General features: G+C 50.7%; 1 protein-coding gene across 1 annotated transcript in view; it reads left to right on the top strand.

The window, feature by feature from the left end:
- The first annotated feature begins 1,143 nt into the window (after nt 1-1,143).
- GPR50 (G protein-coupled receptor 50) overlaps nt 1,144-26,280 on the top strand; it is a 44,387-nt gene continuing 19,250 nt past the window's right edge. Inside the window, exon 1 of the mRNA XM_054996687.1 lies at nt 1,144-1,303. Coding sequence (XP_054852662.1) covers nt 1,144-1,303 — 160 coding nt within the window. The remainder of the gene's footprint in view (nt 1,304-26,280) is intronic.

The raw sequence follows: 26,280 nt of genomic DNA, 5'->3' as shown, positions 1-26,280 counted from the left end.
TACATACTACAGCTCCTATCACCTCAGACTTAAAGCTTTCCCATGGAGTCACAATATACGTGCAGGTACGAAGAACCCCTGGCTTTTTAGTATCCAAGCAGAGGTCAAGGAGGTGGCATTGCTCGTCAAGCCGGTCTGGGCAGACAGATGCTAGGACAAGACCAGTGAGGCAGAGGGGTGTTGGGGTGGTGGGAAGGTGGAAGACCCAAAAGCCCTTGGGCTAAATGCCTGGTCTTAGACCTGCAGCAGGCTGACCTGGAAGAATTCTGAGGCAGTAGTAAGAGCGCCAGCCTCAGGTTGGGAAACTCCTGGAAGTTTGAGGTTGGAACATGGAGAGGGCGGAACTTGGGGAGGGACCTCAGTGGGGTATAATGCCATAGAGTGCATCCTCCAAAGCAGCCATTCCCCCCCACCCCCGCCCGGGGAAATTGATCTCTGCACCCTTGAGGTAATTCTGGGTGATCGCCAGCTACCACCTGGAAGGGCTGTACCCCTAGAAGAAGAGTCGCCTTTTTAAAATGCTCCCCCATAAAAAATGTCCCTGCAAATAACACATTACCACATTGGGATGAAAGGTTCTCTCCAAGATCTCTGCACGCTGTGTTAGTTTTCTACTTGCAGGGAAGTATTGGGCCAGTGGCACGCGTGAAAAACACGCTCCCGGCAATCTGAAGCGGTACAGTCCATTCTACCACCGCCTCAGCCCTTTACCCGCTCAGCCACCGGTATGCGTGGACCAAACCAACGTCTCCGGGGGGGGGGCTCACAGGTCACTGCCACGCGCTCTGAGTTGAACTCGGGCGGGCCAACAGGGACTCCTTTGGGCTGGGAAGTTTGTCTGAGGCGCCGGCCGCGCTGCTGCCAGGGCCGTGCGCGCCTTTTTGCGCGCCCCGGGAAAGGAGCCGCCTGAGGCTGCCTTGCGCGCACGGCCGGGGGACCCGCCGACTCCTCCGGCTGGCTCTTCGTCGGGGCGGGACTGGCGGGACTGGCGGGCGGGCGAGCGCTTCTCTGCGCCTCTCTCCCCCTCCGCGCCCCGCCCGATGAGGTGGGCGCGCCGCGAAGGGCTTTTCTGCCCCCTGCCTCCCCCCCCCCGCCCCGCTCCGGTCTCGCTCCCGCTCGAGGCTGGCGGCGGGCTGCGCGGAGATGCGGGACGGCAACGGGACGTGCGCGGGCGGCCGCTTCTCCCCCGCCGAGGCGCGCCACTCCTTGGCCGCCGTGCTCATCTTCACCATCGTGGCGGACATCCTGGGCAACGCGCTGGTGATCGCCTCGGTGCTGAGGAACCGAAAGCTCCGCAACGCCGGTGAGTGCTGCAGCTGCGAGGCGGGCGGAGGGCGCCTCTGCTCTGAGCCCCTTGACACGGTCCCTCGGAGGCGGAATGCCGACCGCCGTCTGCGTGCGCCTCTTCGGAGTCTGCTAGGAGAATCGGATCGCTGGGGGCAAGATCGCGGTCACGGCTGGGCAAGGAGCGAGGAGCTAGCGAAATGACAGCTCGCTTCCCGACCCCTCGGATTTCCAGGCAGAGGGGGCTGAGATGTTCCTTCTCTCCTGGCAGGGAAGTACATAGTTGTGTGCACCCACAGCCGCCATCTGATGGGGTCTTTATATTTTAGCCAGGGCTGGGCATCCCAGTGCCTTATTCGTAGGATGCCACCGCCCCATCTCAATCAAGGAAAAGTAACCAGGAACAACTTAGAGACCAGCAAGATTTCCAGGGTATAAGCTTTAGAGAGTCACAGCTCCCTTCTTCAGATGGGATTCTAGATTCTTCAGATCCGAGGAAGGGAGCTTTGACTCTCCAAAGCTTATACCCTGGAAATCTTGCTGGTCTCCTCTATTCTTGCTTTACTGCAGACCAACCAACACAGCTGCCTACCCAAAACCAGGTACAACTTGTATGGCAACCTCCTATCTGCCTGTTTCAGGATTCCATTGCTACTGATTTGCTTGTTCCAGGGTGTGTGGGACGTGGCTTGTCTGAAGTGGCAAATTCTTCTGGCTGCCTTCTGCAGGGCTTTGGGGACCTACAAGGGCTTTGTTTTCGCTACTCAGGCCTGAAACAGGTAAAGTCATGGTGGAGAGGGATCCAGTGCGTGTGCAGTGACTGAGGTTACTCCAAATTTTGGGATATTGTTGGGGAATCAGGTGTTAAAGGGAGAGGAGAGGAAATTCTAGGAAGCATTAAGCTTGCAAGTCTGTCCCTTTCAGATTAAGCCTGTGTGAGACTTAACACAGTTCTGTGTGAGAGATGCCGAAGAATGCTTTTGATGGGAGAGAAGCAAGTGTTCAGAGTCTACACAGATCGGTGAGAAATGTCACAGCCTTAGTGTACAAATGTGAATTTCAGAGCCTGCACAGAGAGGAGATTCAGCCTGCAGGAGAATCATCTTTCCGAGATAGTTGGGCTCTTAGTGTACTATTGAATCTGCTCTTGAGACAGCGATGTGAGTTCGAAGTATGCTCGAGCATCTTTCAATAGCAATGTGCTCTCTGCTCAAATCTGTTTCAAATGATAAATCAGCTGCAAGATTGATTGCTTTGAGCAGAACTGTTACGGGTGGGAAATCCAGCTAGCAAACCGCAGCTGCAAAATCCATTTCTGGGAGAGTAAGTCAAACTAACGGGACGTCTTGTTGCCCTTGGAATCTGATTGCAGTTCTGTTCATGCAGCTGATTCCTAGCAAGCAGAAGTGATTGATACCTGTTTCTCTACAGGGGTGGGGGGAGGCTGAAGAGGGCTGGGGACAGAGTCAAAAGACCCTCCCCTTCAACTATGGGACTGTACAATATTAATTAATCTTAATTGCCTGTTACTCAGACCGCAGTTGAGGAGACTGTTAACTTCTGTGACTGTGGAAGATATATAACTTTGCACTGAAGTTTACAAAAGCCTTGCGCTTTGATCTGAAGTGTGTCTTTAGATTGTAGGTGGTCCACTAAGGATTCCAGTTTAAGGGGACCACTTATGATAGCTATTGCTTAGTTGAAGCAGAGGAAGCTGATTTTCCCCTTCTGATTTGCTTACAGTCGTCAAAGCTCTTGGCAATAGCCTCCGGATTTAATTGGCTCCAAATTCCAAGGAGTACAGCCGTGTTAGCCAAACTGTTGCAGCAAAACCCAAAAGGGGTCTTGTGACGCCAGTTGCAGTTGCCAATTACAGTTGTGCAGATGATTACTGTTTGTTTTGTATACTTCCAAGCTGTACAAAGATATGACACTACCTCTTGCATTTCATGGCACCATTTGCATCCCTCCCCACTTCTGTATCCTAGTCTGCCAACTGAGGGTTCACTTCATGCATCTAATGAAGTAGGCACTAGCCCACAAAAAGCTTATGCCTTTCAATAAATCTGTTATTTCTGAGGGTGCCACAGTGCATCAAGCCCTAAAGTATCTTGAGGACCCTCCCTTCAAATAGGAGAGGGACAGTGGCTCAGTGGCATGTGCTTTGCATGCAGCAGATCTCAGATCCAGTCTCTGGCATCTCTGATTAAAGCATCTCAGGTGGCCTGTCTTGGGAAAGACTCTCTTTGATACCCTGGAGAGCCACTGCCTGTCAAGAGTAAACCATGAAGAGCTATACTGACCAGTGGTTTGACTCAGTGTAAGGCAGTTTCCACCAGTTCCCCCTTGCCACTGTAGACTCCCCTCATTTCGATCCCCAGAGACCCCTGTCGTCCCAAAGGTGCAGCATTTTGTGAAGATCTCTGGGCTGCAATGGGGGATGGGGAGGAATTTCCATTCCACCGATGGAAAATTTAGGCTGCATCCAACCTGTTCTGTCCAGCTTGAATGATTCTCATATAAAGCTTGGCATCTCTGCTGTGGGGTGTATGGACCAGTTGTGTTAAGAAAGAAATTATCTTCTCCTTGAAACCACCAGCGTTCGTTCTTTCATTCATTCATTTCCCGCCTTTCTCCCCAGTGAGGACCCAAGCAGCATACAGAATTCTCCTCTCCTCTATTTTACCTTCACAACAACCTTGTGAAGTGGGTTAGGCGGAGAGTGTGGGACTGGCCCGAGGGCACCCAGTAAGCTTCCGTGGCTGAGTGGGGATTTGAACCTGAGTCTACCAGATCCTAGTCTGACACTTACCACTACTAACATTACACCACCACTGTAGGCAGTAAAAAGCCAAGGAGGGAGGAATCAAATACCAGATTGATGTTTGGGGCTTTGGCATGTATCACTTGGCTGGGGGGCTCTCCCGTTTGAGTGTGATGTTTATGGCTTAATAAAAAAGACTTGTTACTTTGCCGCTGTTTGGAGACTTCCAGCCATTTGTCGATTCAACATTTCTTATTGCAAAGGCTGCCTTTTCCTGGAGAATTTACTCTCTTTTTCTTGTGTTGTTCTTTCTCTTTCAAAATAAAAACAAAGCATGAGTAAGGCTGTAATTGTTCTATTCTGACCCTATGGTGGAGTGATTATCTCCGATTGAAAGTACTGCTAGATTTTAAAACTGGATGGAAAACTACACAATGGATTTCCTCATTGGGAACAGGGATGCTCTTATTTTTTTCTAAGCAGCAATTAATTACATTCTAATTGCTTAGCTTGAGTCGTGGGCAGTTGGAATAGATTTTGAAAGGCATGTTGAGTAATTGCCATGTCTAACTTTGTTCCTTTGTTTTTGTATACATATAGTGAAGTTGGAGAGTTTGGAGGTTTGCTGCCATAGAAGCCACTTGAGCAACCAAGAGCAGTGGAGGGGAGGAGACCTTAGATGTTTTTATTTTATAATTATAGTATTTAAACCTCTTGGTGAAGAACCCTGTGGCGCAGAGTGGTAAACTGCAGTACTGCAGCCCAAGCTCTGTTCACGACCTGAGTTCGATCCTGGCAGAAGCCGGGTTCAGGCAGCCGTCTCAAGGTTGACTCAGCCTTCTGTCTTCCAAGGTTGGTAAAATGAGTACTCAGTTTCCTAGAGGTAAAGTGTAGATGACTGGGGAAGGCAAGGGCAAACCACCCCGTAACAAAAAGTCTGCCAAGAAAACGTCATGATGTGACATCCCCCCATAGGTCAGTTATGACTCAGTGCTTGCACAGGGGACTACCTTTACCTAAACCTCTTGGCATTTGCATGTTTTTCAACAGCATAGCATTTCTTAGTAAATTTTTTTATGTGGCTTGGGAGGGCACTTGGCCCCTGTTCACACATGCAGCAGCAAAGACAGGATCCATAAAATCCCCACTTCAAATTTCATTTCAGCCACAAACCCACTAGATCTCCAATCCTCTGCACACATACCTGACATAAGCCTACTGAATACAGTGCAACTTACTTCAACAGATGTTGAAAAGGACTTTAGAAAAGCAAGCATGTTCAAAGGAGGCAATTCACACAAGATCAAGTGGTAAGGTTGGGGGTTGGCAAAAGAGGCAGGAAGTGTATCGCGTCTGCTTTTTGTGCACACATGCCAGCAGCAGGTCCTTTAAAAATGCCCCGTCCCCCTGCTCAAGGCAGCTCTATAGGGCCTGGAGATCCAGCATGGGCTGAAAAGCACTGGAGTTGGGTGGCTGCTTAAATTAGTGGTGTAACAGAAAGGTTTTTTATTTTTAAAAAACATTCATGTACAGCAGCAGCCTTGAAGGGGGGAGACAGCCTGGTCAGCCTGGGTAGGGCAACCGTTGAAAAAGATTTTTGAGCAACTAAGGGGTGTCAGAGAAGTACACTTTTAGCACAGGAAGATGAGTGAACTTGACCAGTTACGCCAAATCAGAGATGCTAGGAAAACATGTGCTGATGCTATGTTGCCCCAGATTACAGCCAACATTGATCCAGTGGGTCGCAGTCAGATGCGCACTAGAAGAACACTGCGGGGACGCTTGGCTAAAGTTTATGCAATGCACTGGGGAACTGATTCCAGGCTTCTTGTTAGTGTATTACAGGATGGCAAGCTTATTATTTGGGACAAACAGGGTCCATGCCATTCTTCTGCACTCATCCTGCGTGATGACCTGCGCATACACTCCATCTGGAAATTATGTGGCCTGTGGTGGTCTTGATAACATCTGCTCCAGCTACAACCTTTTTTTACTGCATAGTGGCTCACAAACAAAAATAGAGGACAGAGCATTCTTTATAAGGGGATACCAGTGTCTGTGACTGACTTGGCTGCCATCAGTGAGAAATTGTTTTGTGGTTTGGGGCCAGGTTTGGACACAGGGTGTGGGGATAAGCATAGAGCCAGAAATGGCACTAGAGTGGCACATGCCCTTTGGTTTCCAGTTTGAATTGGAAAATCTGTCAACGTCTGCCTGATCTGCCCTGCTGCGTGGGGCCTGCCCTGCTTCTAGGATCAAGGCACAAGATGGAGGGTGGTGCCGGCAATGCTTTTAAAAAAAACCTGTGCTCTACACTTTGTAGGAGAAGGACACTGCTGTACATTATGGATGCTGCAGCAGGTGTGAAGGAAGTAGATGAAAGGATGGGGGGCAGGGAGATGGCAGCTATGGCTGCTTTGAAGTCTGCCCCAAGTTGGTTGGGGGATGGCAGGGTGGTTGGGGCTGAAGTATTAAACCAGAAGAAATACAGATGATGTCTCTTGTAGATCGAAGACACAAGAAGGGGGAAAAAAACGACACAGGGTATCTGTGTTCTGCTGAGGACAGCATGGCTCTTGGTCATGAGAGGACACTGGGCTTACCGAGCCACTGATGCTCTCTTCCATCCGGGTCATTGATAGAATAACTTTCCAAGTCAAATCCAAATGCTTTTCTTGGCCAGCCTGAAGGAAAACAGATTACAGTGTGTTCAGAAGGATTCACTCGTGAAATTAATGTTAAAAGAACCAATACGCACATTTTCACAATTGCCTTCATGCTATTCCCTGTACCGCTGCCTGCTTGTCGACTGCAGAAGTTCGTTATGCCTAAAATAACACTTAAATGTGTGTTTCTTTGCATGTGCTTGCATTAAGATTGCCAACAGGCTAAGAGGAAAATGTCCAGTCCCTTTAACAGAGGTTTACTATGCAGAAATAGGCAATTGAATCTTTTCATGGCATACAGCGCAATAATGGCACTACTGCAGTTTAAACTGATATTAAAGGGACAACTGGAAGATCAGTGTAAAAGTTGGCACTAAAATCAAGCCCTACAACCACATCGGCTACTCTTCGTTTGCAAATTGGGGACAGGGTAAGAGAGATTCTTCAGGCGCATAAACTTAAATTAATTGTATTGATTTATTTAAAGTATTTATATGCCTGTCTTTATCCTGCGCGTTTCTATACTCATAGTATGTGTTCTGACTGAGCTCTTTTAAGCTTGAAAATTTCTGGAATAAAATTATTCCAAGCATGATTGAGTAATGTCCTAATAGTCAGACTCTAAGGAAGTTTTCCAAAAAAAAAGCTGGCAACTCAAAAAAGAAGACATTTTCTCTCCAATGAATTTATTGCCGATAAGGCCAATTCTTTGGCACAGCATAAAACCAACTGAACAGTCCTGCTTGTCCCAAAGTGGGAGGGAACAAGAAGCAGCTAGATCTCAGGAACTGAGAGCAAAACTGGAGCTTTGCGTTCTTAAGTGGATCAAGAGCTCCCTGGTTAATGAATTGTGATATGAGCATCAGATAACATTTTTATTGGATCTGTTTCTGCTGTCTGCTTGATACACAAGTGAAAAAAGAGTTGCCAGCTTCCATAACTGCAAAGGAATGTGAAGTTCTATTCCAAGTATTGTGCACAAATAGAATATGGTGGCTGGATCTTTTCTATTGCCCCAACCCCCTCCATCAAACAGTGGTCTTTCTTTAGCGAGTGTTTTGCCAGGAACTGATGTGGATCTCCAATCTCTTCTTCCGTGATCATCCACATCCCTCAGCTTCTGCCCTCTGCTGTTGCCGTTGCCTTCAACACTTCACTTTCCCTCTCTCTTGCCACTTGACAGCCAATTCTCTATCATGCTGACAGCATGGCTGAGCCAAATTGTGATAGAGTCAGGATGTTGAGCTGGCTGTTGTATACATATAAACAAAAGGCCTTCATTTGATAGATGGGGTGGGGATGGAAAGCCCCCCAGCCCTGTCTCTGACACCCATCCACCCATCATTTAGATCAGTGCTATGGTGGAACGAAGGATGGGACCAGTCCTGTTTTCCCAACCCTTTTCCTTCCCTCCAGCATGGATGTGGGAACCAAGATTTAGCTGATAAAGCACACACTTTACACACGTAAGTCGCAATCCTGATAAAACAAGGCCAGGGGACAGCTGACTTTTCTGTGCCTCAGACCATTGAGAGCTGTAGCCAATCAGAGTAGAGTATAGTGAGCTAGGTGGAGCAGCCGTCTGATTTGGTGTAAGGCAGCTACATACGGCCTGAGAAGAGGTTTACCTGCTTTTGAAGCAGTCCTCTTACAGTGGCTTGGTCTACACAGCAAAGACCCGGTGGTCCTGTTTGCCTCATTGCCATGAAAAGCTTCATCTGCTAACTTCTGCAGTTATACGTTTGGTTAAGGCATAGAAGCAAGGCTAGCCATTTTATTCCTGGCTAGTTGGTTACCCTGCCTGCCTTCCGTCTGATTAAATGCCCCTCCCCTGCAATGATGTAGCAGAATTACCTAACCCTCAGCAGAAGCTGGAGGGAGGAGACAGGCCAGAGCAGAGAATTATACACAAAAGATAGCATTATTTATAAAAATGATTTCTCACAGCACACAGCTTAAAAATGACTGATGAGGGGCTTTACATCAGCTCTCGCAAAGAATACCACATCTCCTCCTAATAAAGGGCTACTGCTTGCTGTTGTGTTTGCCTTTCACTTTTATGGCTTCGCTACTTCTGGCAGAGTTTGTTCTCTTGTCAGTAACACTTTGAAGAAAATGACAAGGGAAGGTGTCCTTTTCAATTCTTTCTAAATGTAGCCAGCTTAATATCTGAATCAGCAGATCTGAGAAATTGAGTCCTTTGGCAGAATTAATAGAGGACGCCTGTCTTTAGAATGTTCTGATCAGACTATTAAAAAATTAAGGAAACTTTGCTTTGGGAGTACGTACCTCGATGCAGCAAATCTACAATGCAGTGTTGGTGGAGATGGTTTTTAAATTGCCTGTTAACTAACACACACAAAAAACAAAATGGGGAGTGGGTGGGTCTTGTAGCACCTTAAAGCCAAACTGAGAGCGAGACCACAAGGGACGCCTGACACAGGTTGGACACTAGTCAGCTTCCCTCAAGTTTTGATGGGAAATGTAGGCATCCTGGTCTTGCAGCTTGACTCTCTGACTGCTGTCCAATGGACTTTTCAACTGTCACTTGTCCAACATTCCGCCAAGCTGCCTACATTTCCCATCAAAACTTGAGGGAAGCTGGCAAGTGTCCAACCTGTGTCAGGCGTCACTTGTGGTCCCGCTCTGATTTATTGAAGCATAAACTTAAATGTTCATAGCTTAGAGCTTACTTCATCCAATGCATGAAGTGAATACTCAGTCAACACACATGCACACACACAGAAATGGGAAAAATTGTAAACAGTAGAGTTAAAAGGCTACAAAAGGCAAGTACAGTTTGTGAAATTTCTATGCAAACATCAGAAATATAGAAGATAAACACAGTGGCCGTTCACAACAGCTATAATTGATGATAACACAGCCTCTCTGGTTATGTTAAGCAACTGAACACATGGAGTGGCTAAGAAAGATGTCTTTTCAATATCAGTGGAGCACAAGAATTCTTCACTCTAGCTGGACTCTGTACTGTGAGCATAACCACTTTTTAACTGCCCTGTTGAGGTGGTTGGGTCATTTTAGTCCATAGTGTGATATAAGATCTCCAGCATCTCAGATCAGATAAAGTGGGCTCTGTCTAGGGTTGCCAGGTCTAGATTGGGAAATTCTTGGAGATTTTGGGGGGTGGAGCCTGGAGAGGGCAGGGTTTGGGGAGGGGAGGGGCCTCAGAATGATATAACGCCATAGACTCCACTTCCAAAGCAGCCATTTTCTGCAGGGGAATGGATCTCTGTCACCGGGACATCAGTTGTAATTCTGTGAGCTCTCCAGCCATCACCTAGAGTTTGGCAACTCTAGCTCTTGTCTCATGAATGCCAACTCCATAATCAATTTGTTAGTCTTGAGAGTGGCCACAAGATGAGCAGCATGGCTAAGAGAAGGAACTGTGATCCCTAAGGGCCTTGGTTTGTACTTGAATGCCATCCCAAACTTCCTGGGTGCTCTTAAGGCACGTCAGTCTTTCTCAGCTTCATTTCCCTCCTGCAGTAATACAAGGATAATAATGGTTGCCTACCATACAGGACTGTAGCCACTAGAAGAAAATGTGTGTGGAGTGCTTTGAATATTTGCTGGGCACTTCACAGACAGTCATTCAGCAGCAGAAGAGGCTGCATAAAGAAGCCTTTGATCGCCCGATGTGTTTCTGGCAGTATCTTTAGAAGTTTCTGGAGTGGAGATGTAACCATCATGTTGTTACCAGAACTGCTCTTTCTTGTAATGGGGAATTAGCTGTAGCAGTCTGTAACTATTAATATTAAGCGAGGATCATAACCTATGTATACGGAGGTCCTGATCCCAGACACTCTAGTGAAAAAGAGGCAGACAACGAGTCAGGTCCAAACACGTGTATTGAGTGTAGCGTAAGCCTAGCTTGCACAATCATACAAGGAACATACAAGGTCTAAGAAATACAGAGTAGGAAATACAGAGACATTCGCATTAGCTGGTTCCCAACGATGATAAGGGAAATACTCACAATCCTGGAGCGAAGCAGAGACACGGCAGCGAGGGTGGCCCAATGCCAGCACTGGGACCACAGACGGACAGCAAGGAGGTCTGGATAGGGAATGGCCGAGGCACCGAGTGGTCTGAGAGACCAGCTTAAATACCCCAAAACGTACCCTGGGGCTGGTGCTGTACTTGGTGGTTCTCACAGATTAAAACAAAGGGTCTAATGGGTCACTGAATGGCTTGGATGGGCCACTTTGGTAATCAGATTGTGATAAGTGACACCTCAGGAAGAGGGGACAAAGGAGGGAGGGGGAAATCCAAGTGGGCTGAAAGGATGTTCCAGCGGACAGGGCTTGTCCTGATGTCATCAGCTTTGGAATGCGGAGGTTTCTTTGAGATGCATTCTCTAAGTGCTTGGGATGGTCGGCACTTAGTTCCTTCTCCGGGGCGGCTCCTAAGATATGCAGAGCGGGGCGAGGGGCTCTCGCTGCGGACGTGGTGTGCCCGCTTCGCCGAAATGGCTTCTCAAAGCAGTCTTCTTCCCAGGGTCTTCTGGGTGCCTGAGAACATGGATGCCGGCTGGGCATAGCTGGGGCTGGATAGCAGGCTGCCCGGTAGCAAGGGCGAGCTCGGCGACCTACCCGCGGGAGGCTCCAGGCGGGAACTGACCAGGGAGCGCCTAGCCAGGCTTGCTGGAGGTTTCCCCGGCAGGCGCCCGGCTGCTAGCAGCGGCTTGGGCCCATATGAGGCAGGCTTCCATGGAGGCAGCGGGAACAACACTTTAAGACACAGTCCAAAGCAGGGAACAGGCACGGTCCGTGGCAGATGGCAAAGCAGGCACGGGGAACACAGTCCAAACACACACTGGGAAGTCCAGACACAGGTCAGGGCAGGGCTGCCCAGAAAGAGAGTCCTTTTGTGCAGTTAACCAAACATGGAGTCAGTAAACTACACAGTCTATTACAGCAGCAGGGTAATTGGCACGCAGGCAGGAAACTGACACGTGTATCAGAACACACACGTGCAAAGCAGTCTTTGTGCAGCAGTGAAACAGTAACGCAGGAAACTTTAGCACAGTTCATAGCAGGCTTCAAAGCAGGGGAGGGGGCCTACTTGGCAACAATTCCCCCCCTCGGAGACCCCGGGACGTCAGGCGCGCGGGTCTCCGAACTTGACTTCAAAGGCGAGGTGGTCGGCAATGTCCGGTGGTCGAGCTTCGAGCGAAGAAGGAGTGGGAAGGGAAGGGGGAGGAGGCGTCACTCAAAAATTTAGTTTGGAGAACCACCTAACCAAATAAGTGCAATTTAGATCAGCCAATGGGCTGCAGGTCTCTGGGTTCACACCAGGGGGTGTGCTAAGTGCAATCGTCAGAATAAATAGTAATAATTCATAGCAATAGTAATTCATAGTGGTAGGCAGCAATGATCAATTCATGCATATAAATAGCAATAATTCATAATTGTGTACATTGAGTAATTCATGGCGGGAGGTAATTCATACGGAATTCATGGTGGGTTAAAAGCATTAAAAACCAGGAGCAATTAATATACATGGATTAATTCATAAGCAGAAGATTTAAAAGCAAGGACAATTCATGGTTCAATTCATGAATGCAGGGTTAAAAGCAATTCATACAAGGTAAAAGTGAAATGTGCAAGCAGGGCATAGACCAATTCATCAAGGGTTGAACAATTCATAGATAATTAAAACCATAAATACATAAATACATAGGATTAAAAGCAATGATTCGGGAGGTTAAAACCAATAAAAGCAGCAAGAGTAAAAGCAAGTGCGTGGAAACAATTCATGAGGGGTGAGCGGCGGAAGGGCTCATAGGGGGTCAGAAAAATAGAATTCTCAATTAAAAGACCAACTCATACAGTCAAATTAAAACCAAATTCATACAGGCTAAAACCAATGTTTAAATACCCAGTAAAAGAGACCGTTCAGGAGGGGTCTCATTTAAAACCAAATTCATAAGATAATAGATATGCTAGAATTACCTCGGCGGAGGGAGTCGGGTTAAAAAGGCAATTCCTAAGGTTAAAATCAAATTCATAGGGATAAAGTTCATGGGCGCACTTGCAATAGATAGAGAGAGGGACTAGTTCGGGGCTAAATTCATGGGAGTTAAAATTCATAAAAGCAATGAGAAGAAATTCATAAAACAATAGAGTAACAAAGATCACAGACGGCTCAGTCCGCAGTACAGCTGCTGGACTGGGTTGCATATATACAGGAACAAGCAAACTTAGTCCATGTGTCCCAAAACACACTTCCACCCCCCCTTGCTGTCTGCGTCAATCCGCAGAGCAGGGTCGGCAGGCGGCGAGAAGGGCTTCAGGCACACAGTTCTAGTCCTCATGGAGGTAGTGCCGCTGGCGGTCGTTTGGAGACGGGCCGTGGGCTGGGAGGCAGAGAGATATGTCCCCCCCTAGTCCACAAGAGGGCCTCGGAGCGGAGTCCGGCAGCAGAGCGTCCATGGGGCCGGTGCAGGATCCGTACACATAATAAAACATAGTCATAGTTCATGACAACATAAGCAATAAAACAAACAAGGGTTAAAGGAGGGCGCCAAGAACGACCCTTAAGGCAAAAGAAGGTCGGGGTTATAGTGATCCAAGCGGTAAGACAGCTGGAGTTGCTGGAGCTGTCGGCGGCTCCAACAGCCCAAATAAAGTAATGAGGCACATAATAAAACTTGGAAGGCCAGAATAACGACGATCGGGTGCAAAGCCAAATTGTAAATTCCAGTGGCAGTGGGGCTCCAGCCAAAGAGGGTCTCCCACCACGAGTGCTCACCGGTGGTCTTAATCCGCTGGGCAAGATCCAAAATCTCCTTTCCGTTGTGGGACACAACCAAAGCAGTGGTGTCCCCGTCCCTCTGGATGCTCTGGAGGGTGCGGTGGAGCTGCGGGTGGGCCAGGAGCTCGTGGATTAGCTCCAGGCCGATGCCAAGGGAGACAGGCTTCACATAACGATAGATGGAGGGTGCCACCAGGATCTCTTCTTGGGTCCAGACCGGTACCGTGTAGGTGAAGTCGCAGGCTGCCACCGAAGACAGGTTACAGAAGCAGCGGTTGACTCCCGGGATCACGGGCTTCAGCTGGAACGAGTTCAGGACCACAAAATCGCAGGCCGTTCGCACGCAGGCACATCCTTTCCCAAGGTAGACCACAGCGGAGCTGTTCTCCCGGACGACCTCGAAAGGGCACTCATTGAGGGCATCGACTTGCGGGGCTACACAGGGGTGATGAGGTGCAAAGGCTTGGTCCTGGCAGATGAAGCCGGTCTGGTCTCGATGCTGGCACCCTTGGAGGCTGACGAGCTGCCATCCGGTCGGGGTGAAGCGGGCCCAATGGTCGGGGTGTCTGGCGTAGAGGACTTCGGTGTCGCTGACTTGGAGTCCCAGAGGCACGACTGGATACACGTGGAATGACTCGTGCGCACTGGCCGTTAATAAAAATAATTTAAGTTCCTGGGTGGTCGGTGAGAATGAGGAATTTACGAGAGACCACCAGGATTCAAGCTCCAGTTCTATGGGTGACAATTTGGGCATAATCAATCTTTTAATTTCTAGGGGCAAATGCCCGTCCGTGGCTTGCCGAATTAGCCCCATGGCCACAGCCTGATTTAATTGTTGGGCTTGTATACATGCCATGGCTATTGACAGGTTGCGTTCCAAAGACTGTGTCCCTTTGAGCAGCAGAGAAAAATCTCTTTCAATTTGACTCTCCCAGTTAACTAAAATGGAGCTGATCTCGTGTTGCCCATTCGAAATGGAATTTAGGGACTGCACCACCGGTTTACCTAAGTCGGAGATGCTAGTCGTGACATGGGCAAACTTATTAGCGAGAGTCTCAATATTGACCGAATCCATGATTGCTAAGCCTCCGGCTGCAGGAGCAGTCCAGTCGGCAATGCTTCGTCTGGCACGCGAGAGAGAAGGAGAGGGATCGATCCACAGTTGTAGCCATGCATTCCAACCCTTGCTACCGGCCTCCAGATAGGGAGCGCACTGCGGCAGCCTCTGGGTTATATTTAACTCAGCTAAGTCTATGCGGATCTCTTTTAAAGACATTTGCGGGCGGACTAGAACTCTCTCTCGAATGTCAGTTTTCAAAACATGGGAGCCCACTATATGCGTGCCGCCTTGGCTCAATTGTTCATTGCTGGCAATCAAAGGGTCAATTTGGATGGTGTGGGTCTCCTGGGTCCGGATCAGCAGGGAATAATTGCCTGGTTCGTGAGTCAAATTTACAAAGAGCAGCCCAAGCCGGTGAAATTTCTCTACAAGGGGCTTGGTTTGGGATTCGGGCGTCTGCTGAACCAGAATCCAATCGGGTGGGCCATGTTTGGCTAAATCTTCCTCCTTTACAATCCAGGTCAGGTTCTCCCAGTGCTCTATAGCGAAGGAGAGAACTGCGCCTGAAGGGGGCGTGATAGTGACTGATGCAGACTCAGTGGCAGTGGTGCCTAGTAGGATGGTCATTCTAAAGGGGTCTCCTGCCTTCCATACTGCGGCCGACACTAAAATAACTTCACAGTATGGTCCGAAAGCCTCAGTAACAAATGGCGAGGTTTCGAAATTGGCAGGGGTGGTATTTTTGTCTACCACCGGGACTGCGGTGGGGGCTGGCCTGATACGGGGAAGAAACATACAAGGAATCGGAGCAAGTGGTGAAACTGTGTCAGTAGGCGAGTAACACACTAGCTCTTGGGACAGAGTTTTTACTCCCACACATAAAATAACAAGCTCTGGGGGTCGGATCCACTGCTCTTCGCAACTGCGGAAGTTAGTGCGGTCCGTGGGGGTGGTCATATTGCTCTGCTGCACAACTTTGCAGACCATCATTTCGTTTCCTGCCAGTGTATTAATACATCTCCAGTGGGGGTAGGGCATTAATTTGGACGGGCGTCCCTCTATTAGGGTGCCTGTCAGCACGAGCAAACACAGAGTAGCCAGGTGCCTCATCTCCTGGCCTTCCTTTCCTTTCTGTAGTGAAAATATCCTGGGGAGACCTGCGGATATAAGTACAGGTTCCCTGAGTTTATTGCAGCAAAAATGAATGAAGTAAAGCAGGGAAAAAGAAGGGTGTATTTCTGCCAGCACTGTATGTTAAGCGGGGTTCGAACGAGAAGTCCCGGAGCACTAAGCGAGCCTTCCAGCTTGTTGCTCTGGGGAACTCCTGTGCGAGGGTTTCTTTCTAAAGCATGTATATTTCGGGGGGGACGTCTTTGCGTCGAGCAAGGGTTGGCTGTGCGTTAGGCGGGATTATGCAAACTCGCCCCAGGGGTCCCTGGGTGCCTGGACTATGTGGCTTTCAGGTGCCCCTTGCTCGGTGGCGGGCTGTTTTTATTTTGCGGGCTGAGAGCTGTCGGTCCGGCTCGGCCTGGCCTTGCCGTTTTAAAACGAAAAAAACTAAAGAGCGGTTTCCATTAACTATAAGGGTTGCTGCAGACGGGGGCCCTTGTTTTAATTTTTCAAAAATAGGCCTTCGTCATATGTTTGCAGGACAACCAATTTTTGGGGGGGACTCCCTCGGGAGGCCCCATTTTCTGGTTTAAAAAAAAGGTACACCGGGCAAAAAAGAAAAATACACTGAGCAAGAAAAATGCACTGAGCAAAAAGAAAAATACACGGAGCAAGAGGCATACGGGTGTGGGGTGCTTTTAGGTTGCCCTCACTTGGAAGGCCTGGCAGGGCTTCATTTTTAACTTCAATATGTCTCCCCCCTTCTTTTCCCTTATACGGTACGGGCAAGGGAAAAGATTACGTGGGGCGGGCGGCTGCTGGCGGAAAGGGCCGAAATGGAGCCGAAGGTGCTCGGCAGCGTTTATCGAAAAGCGGCGGAGGCGGCCGAGATCTGCCGGCGCCACTGGGTCTGGGTGAATCGGGGGGTCATCTTGGCGCGGGGGATTCTGGCTATGTAGATGAGGCATGCTGCCCCTTGTGCGTGGCGAACGCACCCCAATAACATATTCCAGAGGGCACATATTTACAAAATACTGGCGGGTCTTTTACCTTTGCACTAAAGCGTACTAGATGGTGGCGCCGTATAGCAACTCACCATGACGAATATGAACATTAGTAAAAGAGGGATGTTGGGCTATTTGGGGATCCTTTTCCAGGGGAGGCACGGCCCTCAAAGCCAAAGCCGACCATCATGCGAAAGCGTGGGTCTGGCAGGTGAGACCCCGAATCTACGTAGATGCGGGATCTTCACCAGCACGGCGGGTGAAATGTTTTCAAACAAAGAAATCACCTTATTTGGTGGTTTCAACGTTGGAAGACTGCATTCACTTCTGGGCTAAAGCCTCTCCAAACACTTTCACACAGCAAATCTCTTTTGCCTGTGCAATTTTTTTTTCCGAACATGCGGCTTACAATCCAATCAAGAATCACTTTCGGTGGTGGTCCTATTTGGCTTTGATTGCCGTGTCTTTCCCTAAGGGTCCCAACTGTGGGGCCCGCCTAATGAAGTTAAAGAATAGAACTGGAAAAACTTTTAACATTTACACCGATATCTACATATTCTATTGTTTCTTTTACTCTAAAGCTACAAAAGTCTGGTCTAAGGGGACACACGGTATCTCTGGCCCAGGGTGGAGTGATATCTGGCGAATCACTGGGCAGAGGGGGGCTGGGCTGGTGGTGGTTCCCCCAGGGTCATACACAGGGGGGGCGGTTTGCAGCGGCTTCCCTTTCCATTCTTTTAATTGAGAGGCATGAAAGTATTTTAGCCACGTTCCTCCTGTCTTTCTCTGGATGGCTACCTGATAGACAGCTGGGGAGACTCTTTTTGTGATAGGGACTGGGCCTTGCCATTTGGCTGCTAGTGAATGCGCCTTTTGCGAAAACTTCCTGTACAGAACGAGCTGTCCTTCCTCCCACTGCCTGGGGTTCCTGACCCATCCCAATTTGCGGTCCATATCCTTCTGAGCTGTGCCCAACTTCTGGGCCACTTGCATGTGGACGGCGTGTATGGATGAGAGCAGGTCCTGGACCCAAGCATCATTAATCACTACAGGCTGCATATCGGAAGGGAGCTGCGTATCTAGCCAGAAGGCCTCCGGGAGCTGCATTCTTCGCCCTGTCATTACCATATGGGGTGTTAGCCCGTGAACTGCGGTAGTGCCTCTAATGGCCATCAGGATTATGGGGAGTTTTTCATCCCAGTCTCTCCCGGAGGAGCGAACCATCTTGCGGAGAGCCTCCTTGAGGGTCCGGTTGGTTCTTTCTATGGCGCCTGAAGCTTGAGGGTGGCCGGCTATGTGGAAGCGTTGCTGGATGCCCAGTGCTTTACAAAGCTCCTGTGTTACTTCTCCGATGAAGTGTGAGCCTAAATCAGAGTCCATGACTCTCACAATGCCCCATCTTGAAAAGACATTATTGAACAGTAGTTTGGCTGTGGTGGCTGCATTGTTGCTCTTGCACGGAAACGCTTCGACCCATTTGCTAAAGGGGTCTATGACAGTGAGGCAGTAGCGATTGCCGCGAGCAGTGGGGGGAAGAGGGCCGATAAAGTCAATCTGTATGCGAGCCCAGGGTCCATCAATTCTCTGATGCTGGAGGGGAGCTCTAGGTCCGGTGGGGTCTGCATTGACCGTAGCGCAGGACAGACAGTTGTCCACCCATTGCGCTACTTCGGTGCGCATGCCAGGCCACCAACCAACCTCTTTTACCCTTTCCAGAGTCAGATCCTTGCCTCGGTGTCCCTGCTCGTGGACAAACTGAATTAAGTCAGCCCTAACTTCCAATGGCACTACCCAATGGCGTTCGCCGGCTGCATCTACTGCCCAAACTATGTCTTCCTCTTCTCTGATCATGAGTCTCCCTGTCTGATCCCTTCCTGCGGCTAGGAGGTCAGTTATTTCTGGGTCAGATTGCTGCAGCTGTGCTAGGTCTAGTGTTCCTGCGGTTCCCTGAGCTTGGCTGCGGGCTTGTGCCCGAGTGGTGACAGGGCGGAGGGGACAGTCGGTGGCTGATTCCGGTAGGGGAGCATTTTCAGTGGCGGCTGCCTTGGCTGCAAGGTCTGCCTGGTCGTTCCAATAAGCGGTCTCTGAATTTGTCTTCTGGTGTCCCTTGACATGGGTCACCTGCGTTGGGCCTGAGCGGGACTGGAGGAGTGCTGCTACCTGCTGCCATAGCTGTAGGTGGGCTACGGGTTTCCCATCGCTGGCTCTCCACCCCTGATTCTGCCACACCGGGAGCCAGACCGTGGCGGCTTTGGCCGTCCAATCCGAGTCTGTATAAATGGCAAGTGGGCTTTCTGGGGGCTCAAACTCAAGCACTGCCAGAAGCGCCTGCACCTCAGCCGCTTGGCTGGAATGGGGGCGGGCTGGACCTTTGAGAGTGTGGGCGTCGCTCACTCGCACGGCGCCGTAGCCTGTCCGAGGGGAGCCTCCAACGTGAAAGGAGGAGCCGTCACAGAACCAGCATGTGAAGCCGTTCTGTCGGGCTTCCTCTAGCGGGACTCCCCAAGTGACTGGCCAGACAACCTGTGGTGGCGGGTCCAGGGGGCACTCGTGCTCGGTCCCGGTTACCAATAGGCCATAGGGGGCTGGTGGCTCAGTGGTCTCCTTTTTAAATTCCACTCCGCGGTTGACTAGGGCCAGGGTCCACTGTGCTATGCGGGCGTTTGAAACTTGTCCGTCTTGTATCTTGCCAGACAGAATATATTTGAGAGGCGTGTGGGTAGTTTGAACTATTGTGCGGGAGCCTCCTATGATAAATTCCCAATGGGTCAGACTCCAAACTAGAGCAAGGCATGTCTTCTCGCATGGGCTAAACTTAGTTTCTACTGCGGTTAGGTTGCGAGAGGCATAGGCTACTACTCTAGCGGTCCCCGCTTGCTGCTGGGTGAGCGTGGCTCCTATGCTCTTGTCTGATGTTGCTAGCTGGATAAAGAAGGGCTGGGTAACATCTGGATGGGCTAGGGCCGGGGCTGCGGCCAGGCTGCGCTTTAGCTCGGCTAAGGCTGTCTGTTGCTCCAGTCCCCACTCCCAGGGAGTGTTCTTCTTGAGGAGAGCATAAAGGGGGCGAGCTTTGTCTGCAAAGGACTCAATGAAGTCTCGTGAGAAGTTAAAAGTTCCTAAAAGGGCTCTGAGGGAGGGGACATCGGTGGGTGCAGGCAGCTTGGAAATGACCTCCATTCGCTGGGCGTCCGGGGTACGACCCTCGGGTCCCAGGGTCAGACCCAGGTACTTGACGCTGGTCTGAACCAATTGGGCCTTTTCCCTGCTTGCCTTGAACCCAGTCTCGCGGAGGAGTTCCAGGACTTCCCTGGTGATTTGGCGGGCTAATTCTTCCGTGGGGGCGTGGACTAAAATGTCATCCACGTAGCTCAGTACATGGGGCCTCGAGGAGGGTTGGAGGCGTTCCCACATCTGAACTACATGGGCATGACAAATACTGGGGCTGGAGTGGAATCCCTGGGGGGTCCGCTTGAATGCGTATTGCTGGCCGCGGAAAGTGAACGCGAACTTGTACCAGCAAGACTCATGCAACCGGATGGAGTGGAAAGCATTGGCCAGGTCTATGACCGAGTAGAACCGTGACCCAGCGGCAATGGCCGTCAGGATCTCATTATACTTGGCCACAACCGGGGCAACTGGAGGGGTGGTGGCATTCAGGGCACGGAAGTCGACCGTCATTCTCCAGGTCACTCCATCTGCTTTCAGAACTGGCCACAATGGGGCGTTGCAGATGGACTGCATCGGGAGTATGACGTCCCACTCAAGGAGTCCTTCTATAGTCTTGGCTATCCCTGCCTCAGCTTCTGCTGGGTACTTGTACTGTCTTTGGGGAGGGGGGTCCTTTCCTTCAATCAGGACGCAGGCGCCCTTCACTATCCCACACTCGGCCTTGTCTGTCACCCACACTTCGGGAAAGTCCTGAACCCAGGGGTCTCCTGTGATGGGGGCGAGAGGAAGGGGGGCCTTGAGGGCTGCGCATCGATGGACTGCATTAACAAAGTCTGGGCCTCCCGGGATGCGCCACAGGAGCCCGTTCGCTAAGTCAATGGTCAGTCCCTCGGCACGGAAAAATGGCATGCCCAAAAGTCCATCGTCTTCTCCCCGGTTTGCGCACGCCGAAATCCGGGTGGCCAGGCTCCCAATGGAGAGGGGGATATCCTGCCAGACCGGGGATTCCTGCATGCCGCCTCCAAAACCGGCGAGCTGCATGGTTGTGGGGGTTTGGGTGCCCTTTGCAACTAAGGTGGGCCGGAGTATATTAAGAGAAGCTCCGGTGTCTATAAGGAGAGTGGCAGGCTTCTTCTTTTCCCCGGGAGTCCCGATCCCTGCCTTTACTGTCGGTCTCCCCCATGTGTCCGGCTTTAGTTTGGCAACTATGCCCACGGAAGGAGACTGGGACTCGGGGCAACCCTATGCTGATCCTGCACTCTGGTCGGTGGAAGCGGCGCTTCCTCTAAAGGGGTTGTTGGGGCTCGGGCATTCCCGAACCGCAGCTATCGGGGGGCTCGAGAAGGGAGGGTCTGGCGGCAAAGGGGGCGCCGACGGAGGTACTGGGGGCTGCTGCTGGTCTTCCCATTCCATGATCGCCTTCATTAGAACGGACGTGGGCTTTCCGTCGAAGAGCTCCATGTTCGCTCCAATATTTTTGAGGCGCATCCATAGTTCCCAACGGAGGGAGTCCCTGGACTGGGGCGTGCTGCCGCGGTCCCGGTAACCCTCGTGGTCGCCCTGCGATGCTCCCCAAGCATTAGACTGATCTGGAGGCGGGTAGACCTGATGGTGGTACGGGTGCGATGCTCGCGAGTGAGAAGGGGCTATGGGTGCATCCTGTAGTCGGGGCTCGTGGGGTCCTTGCTGGGAGGAGGAACTGTAACTCGGGGCGGGTGCAAAGGAGACTCCCGGGCGGTAGTCCCTTGGTCCTCTTCCCCGGTTAAAGCTACTGCTCCTTCCCCTCAGGATTCCTCCCCTTGCCTCCGGATACGGGCTGCGTCCCTGTGGTCGGTACTGAGAGTGAGGGCCATGATTGGCATAGGTAACCGCGCTAATCGGCTCGCTTTCCTTCCTACGAGAGGCTGGGGACTTCACATGGCGGATGGCGCCGGTCTCTCGCAACAGGCCAGCAATGCTCCTGATGCGGGATTCCAGCTCTCCCCATGTAATGCTCCCGGGCTCTACTCCTGCTAGGGCTAGGCGAGTGGTGCTGTTGAGTCCATCTATGACTGCTCTCCTGAACTCCAAGTCGTCGAAGTCCGGCATGTCACTTAAATCTAAATCTACCTCGTCTGCTAGTTCGGCTAGGAGCTGTTTCCTGGCCAAATATGCCTCTGGATCCTCTCCGGGTTTTTGAGATTCTGCAATATATAGGGCCTTTAAACTCTTGGTGGGCCACAGGAAGGCGCACAACTCTTTCATGGCACCATACTGACTGCGAGTGGCTAGTCTCCGGTTGGAAATATATGCGTTAAGAGAGGTGACTATTTCGGGGCTGGCACAATGGCGAGCCAGCTGAGCTACATCAGAGCCACTGGCAGAGGGCTGGGACATGGTCACGTGTGCAAACCATTGTATAGCTGAATCTCGGTTCAGGGGTCCCATGCGGTCCGCTATGGCTTGGAGCTCATCGGGCCTCCAATTGCGGGTTTCCTTAACTATTCGGTCTGTCTTCCTGCCATCATCGTCTGTGGTGACAATTTCTTTGGTAGCTATCGGATGGAGGGGCTGTGGAGCTCCCTCGGGCTGGGGCAAAGGGGGTGACCAGTTGTCGGTACTACCTTCGGGGAGGGCCAAGAGGGCTGCGGGATGCACGGCGGAAATTACGGCCTGCTGCATCCCCAGGTGCTGCTTTAGGGCCTCTAGCTCCCTCTTACAAGCGGAGTGGTCTGCTGCGGTTATCTTTGCAACTTTCTGCTCTGCCATGAACTGGGCAGCATGGGTTAATTTTGCAATTTTCTCCTGACCTTCAATTACTGCGTGCTCAGCCATATCGGCACGAGCGGTGGCTACTTCAGCCTTGTGCTGGGCGTCCTGGAGGGCAGCGGCTAGTCCCTGCTTCTCCAGCATGAAGTTAACGCGTTCTGAACGCCACTCGGCTGCTTTTTCCTCATGTTCCTTCTTTTCTTTCCTTAGCTTTTCTATCTCCTGCTCCTGTTCTTCCTGAGCTATCTGTAGCTTATTAATTAGGGACACGCTGTCCTGTAGGGCGGTGAAGAGTGCCCAGGCTCCATACCTATCTTTCTTGCTAGACCTAGGTTTCTCTTTTTCGCAAAAATCTTGGAAGGCGCTTCTGACTATCTGGAGCGGGTCGGGTCCCTTGAAGGAACCGGCTTCCCAGGGGCAATCTCCTTTCTTAACTAGCCACTTCTCCAGGCGGGGCACGGTGGGGGTTGCCCGGTACATTTTTACTTTTTAGTTTAAGGCTGATCTCAGGGGGGGTTATAGAGTGGATCAGCGACACCAGGGGTGGGGCAATTAAAGCTGCTCAAGGGTTTTAACAACTTCTTCCTCTCTATGTCCCTTTTGGGAGGTTTATCCTTCCCTCAGGTCCTCAAGGGTTTTTACCAGGGGGTTTTAAGGTTCTACTTTTAGGTTCACAGGGTATTTTAAGGGTCCTACACTCGGCTCTTCTCCACCGGGGGAGAAGGAAAATTCCTATTCCCGTTTCAAGCTTGCCTACAAGCCACGGGACCAGGAAAAGTTTACTGGCTCAGAGGGTGCTCTCAAGCTCTCCAAGCCCAAGAACCAAAAACACTCAGTGCTTCCAAGCCTCTGCTCAGAAGCCAAAGCTCAGGGGTCTCCCAAGCCTATACTCGGAAAACCAAAAAGGGTTCCCAAGCCTTTGCCCGGAAACTGCAACTAAGGGGTCTCCCAAGCTTCTGCTCAGGCAACCAGAAATGCTCCCAAGCCTCTGCTCAGAAACTGAAGTGCTTCCAAGCCTCTGCTCAGAAGCCAACAATGCTCTCAAGCTCTCTGCCCAAGAACTAAACTCAAAGTGTCCCCAGGCCTCGTGCTCAGAGACAAACGGTTAAACTGTCTCCAAGCCAAGACCAAAAGACTAAATGCGCTCAAGGACTGCCTCTGCAAGTCCCCAAGCAAAAGTGCTCAGGAGTAAAGCTTACTGTACTCCCAAGCGACGTGCGCTCAAGAGTTTTAACAACTCCCAAGCAAAAGTGTGCCCAAGAGTCCCACTGACTCCCAAGCGAGGTGTGCTCACGAGTCTAACTTAAAACTCGCAAGCGGAAAGGCGCCCAAGAGTCTACCTTAAAACTCTTAAGCACGGTGCGGCCGGCTGCCGCGGGGCTTCAGGAACCTGGCTTTAGATTCCCAAAGCTAAACTGACTGAACGAACGGACTATCGATCCCTTCACGTTTCCTCCGGAGCGGGGATTGAAGCCTAAGTGCTGGCAGGAACGGGGGGTTTGGACGGACTTAGGAGAGACGGGGGAGGGCGGAAGATAATTTTATATGTGCTGCTTCAGGATATATATATCTATAGAGCCTACTTCTGGGATCCCACCCACATAGACGCGTTTAGGCGGCCCGGAAGGTGGCCAGGAACTTCACCAGTTCAGAGGTCCTCACCCACAGTACACCGGTTATAACGGCTGGAGGGCCTCGCGGTGCACCACAAAAGGCAAGTAGTCCAAAGCTGGCTGAAGGAGGAAATGGGGGAAAAGCCAACCCACAAGATAGAAATGCTCGCTAGAGCCACACACACTCACACTTTTAATTCCCTGAGCTAAATTGCGCTCTTTACACTGAGGTCTGGAAAATTTTCCTCTAAGTCAGTTCGCTGAAGACACGCGTGTCGACTCACGTGTATTCACACGAACCGGGTTATGCCCGCATTCTCCACCAGTAAACTGTTACCAGAACTGCTCTTTCTTGTAATGGGGAATTAGCTGTAGCAGTCTGTAACTATTAATATTAAGCGAGGATCATAACCTATGTATACGGAGGTCCTGATCCCAGACACTCTAGTGAAAAAGAGGCAGACAACGAGTCAGGTCCAAACACGTGTATTGAGTGTAGCGTAAGCCTAGCTTGCACAATCATACAAGGAACATACAAGGTCTAAGAAATACAGAGTAGGAAATACAGAGACATTCGCATTAGCTGGTTCCCAACGATGATAAGGGAAATACTCACAATCCTGGAGCGAAGCAGAGACACGGCAGCGAGGGTGGCCCAATGCCAGCACTGGGACCACAGACGGACAGCAAGGAGGTCTGGATAGGGAATGGCCGAGGCACCGAGTGGTCTGAGAGACCAGCTTAAATACCCCAAAACGTACCCTGGGGCTGGTGCTGTACTTGGTGGTTCTCACAGATTAAAACAAAGGGTCTAATGGGTCACTGAATGGCTTGGATGGGCCACTTTGGTAATCAGATTGTGATAAGTGACACCTCAGGAAGAGGGGACAAAGGAGGGAGGGGGAAATCCAAGTGGGCTGAAAGGATGTTCCAGCGGACAGGGCTTGTCCTGATGTCATCAGCTTTGGAATGCGGAGGTTTCTTTGAGATGCATTCTCTAAGTGCTTGGGATGGTCGGCACTTAGTTCCTTCTCCGGGGCGGCTCCTAAGATATGCAGAGCGGGGCGAGGGGCTCTCGCTGCGGACGTGGTGTGCCCGCTTCGCCGAAATGGCTTCTCAAAGCAGTCTTCTTCCCAGGGTCTTCTGGGTGCCTGAGAACATGGATGCCGGCTGGGCATAGCTGGGGCTGGATAGCAGGCTGCCCGGTAGCAAGGGCGAGCTCGGCGACCTACCCGCGGGAGGCTCCAGGCGGGAACTGACCAGGGAGCGCCTAGCCAGGCTCGCTGGAGGTTTCCCCGGCAGGCGCCCGGCTGCTAGCAGCGGCTTGGGCCCATATGAGGCAGGCTTCCATGGAGGCAGCGGGAACAACACTTTAAGACACAGTCCAAAGCAGGGAACAGGCACGGTCCGTGGCAGATGGCAAAGCAGGCACGGGGAACACAGTCCAAACACACACTGGGAAGTCCAGACACAGGTCAGGGCAGGGCTGCCCAGAAAGAGAGTCCTTTTGTGCAGTTAACCAAACATGGAGTCAGTAAACTACACAGTCTATTACAGCAGCAGGGTAATTGGCACGCAGGCAGGAAACTGACACGTGTATCAGAACACACACGTGCAAAGCAGTCTTTGTGCAGCAGTGAAACAGTAACGCAGGAAACTTTAGCACAGTTCATAGCAGGCTTCAAAGCAGGGGAGGGGGCCTACTTGGCAACAATGTCCAGATGTTAAGTGCATTGTATTAGCAGTGTTGTAAGGAATCTAAAACATAGCTGGTGGCAACGGAGGAAGAGGGTGCAGGAAGGTTAAGTAAATTAAGGCAAAAAGAAAAAAATTCAGAAGCCTTTGTGATGCTTAACTTTTCTCTGAAGAGTACGTATTCTGAGTCGCTCTGGTTTAACCAGTCATTAAAATGAGCTAAGCTTCTTTTAAAAAGCAAATTCACAGGAATGGAACAAAATGCATGCCCTTCAAGAGGCTTTTGACAGGGTTGGCAAGTATTCAAGGGAACTCTCATAGCAAAGCAAACCTTACCGGTTGTCTGTGTAAAGTGTAGTCTCACAATGTTTGGTGCTGCCATAAAGATGAT

This window comes from Eublepharis macularius, chromosome 13 (genome assembly GCF_028583425.1).
Source record: "Eublepharis macularius isolate TG4126 chromosome 13, MPM_Emac_v1.0, whole genome shotgun sequence".
Lineage (NCBI taxonomy): Eukaryota > Metazoa > Chordata > Lepidosauria > Squamata > Eublepharidae > Eublepharis > Eublepharis macularius.
The sequence above is the reverse complement of the archived record's forward strand: the minus strand, read 5'-3'. Positions and strand labels throughout refer to the sequence as shown.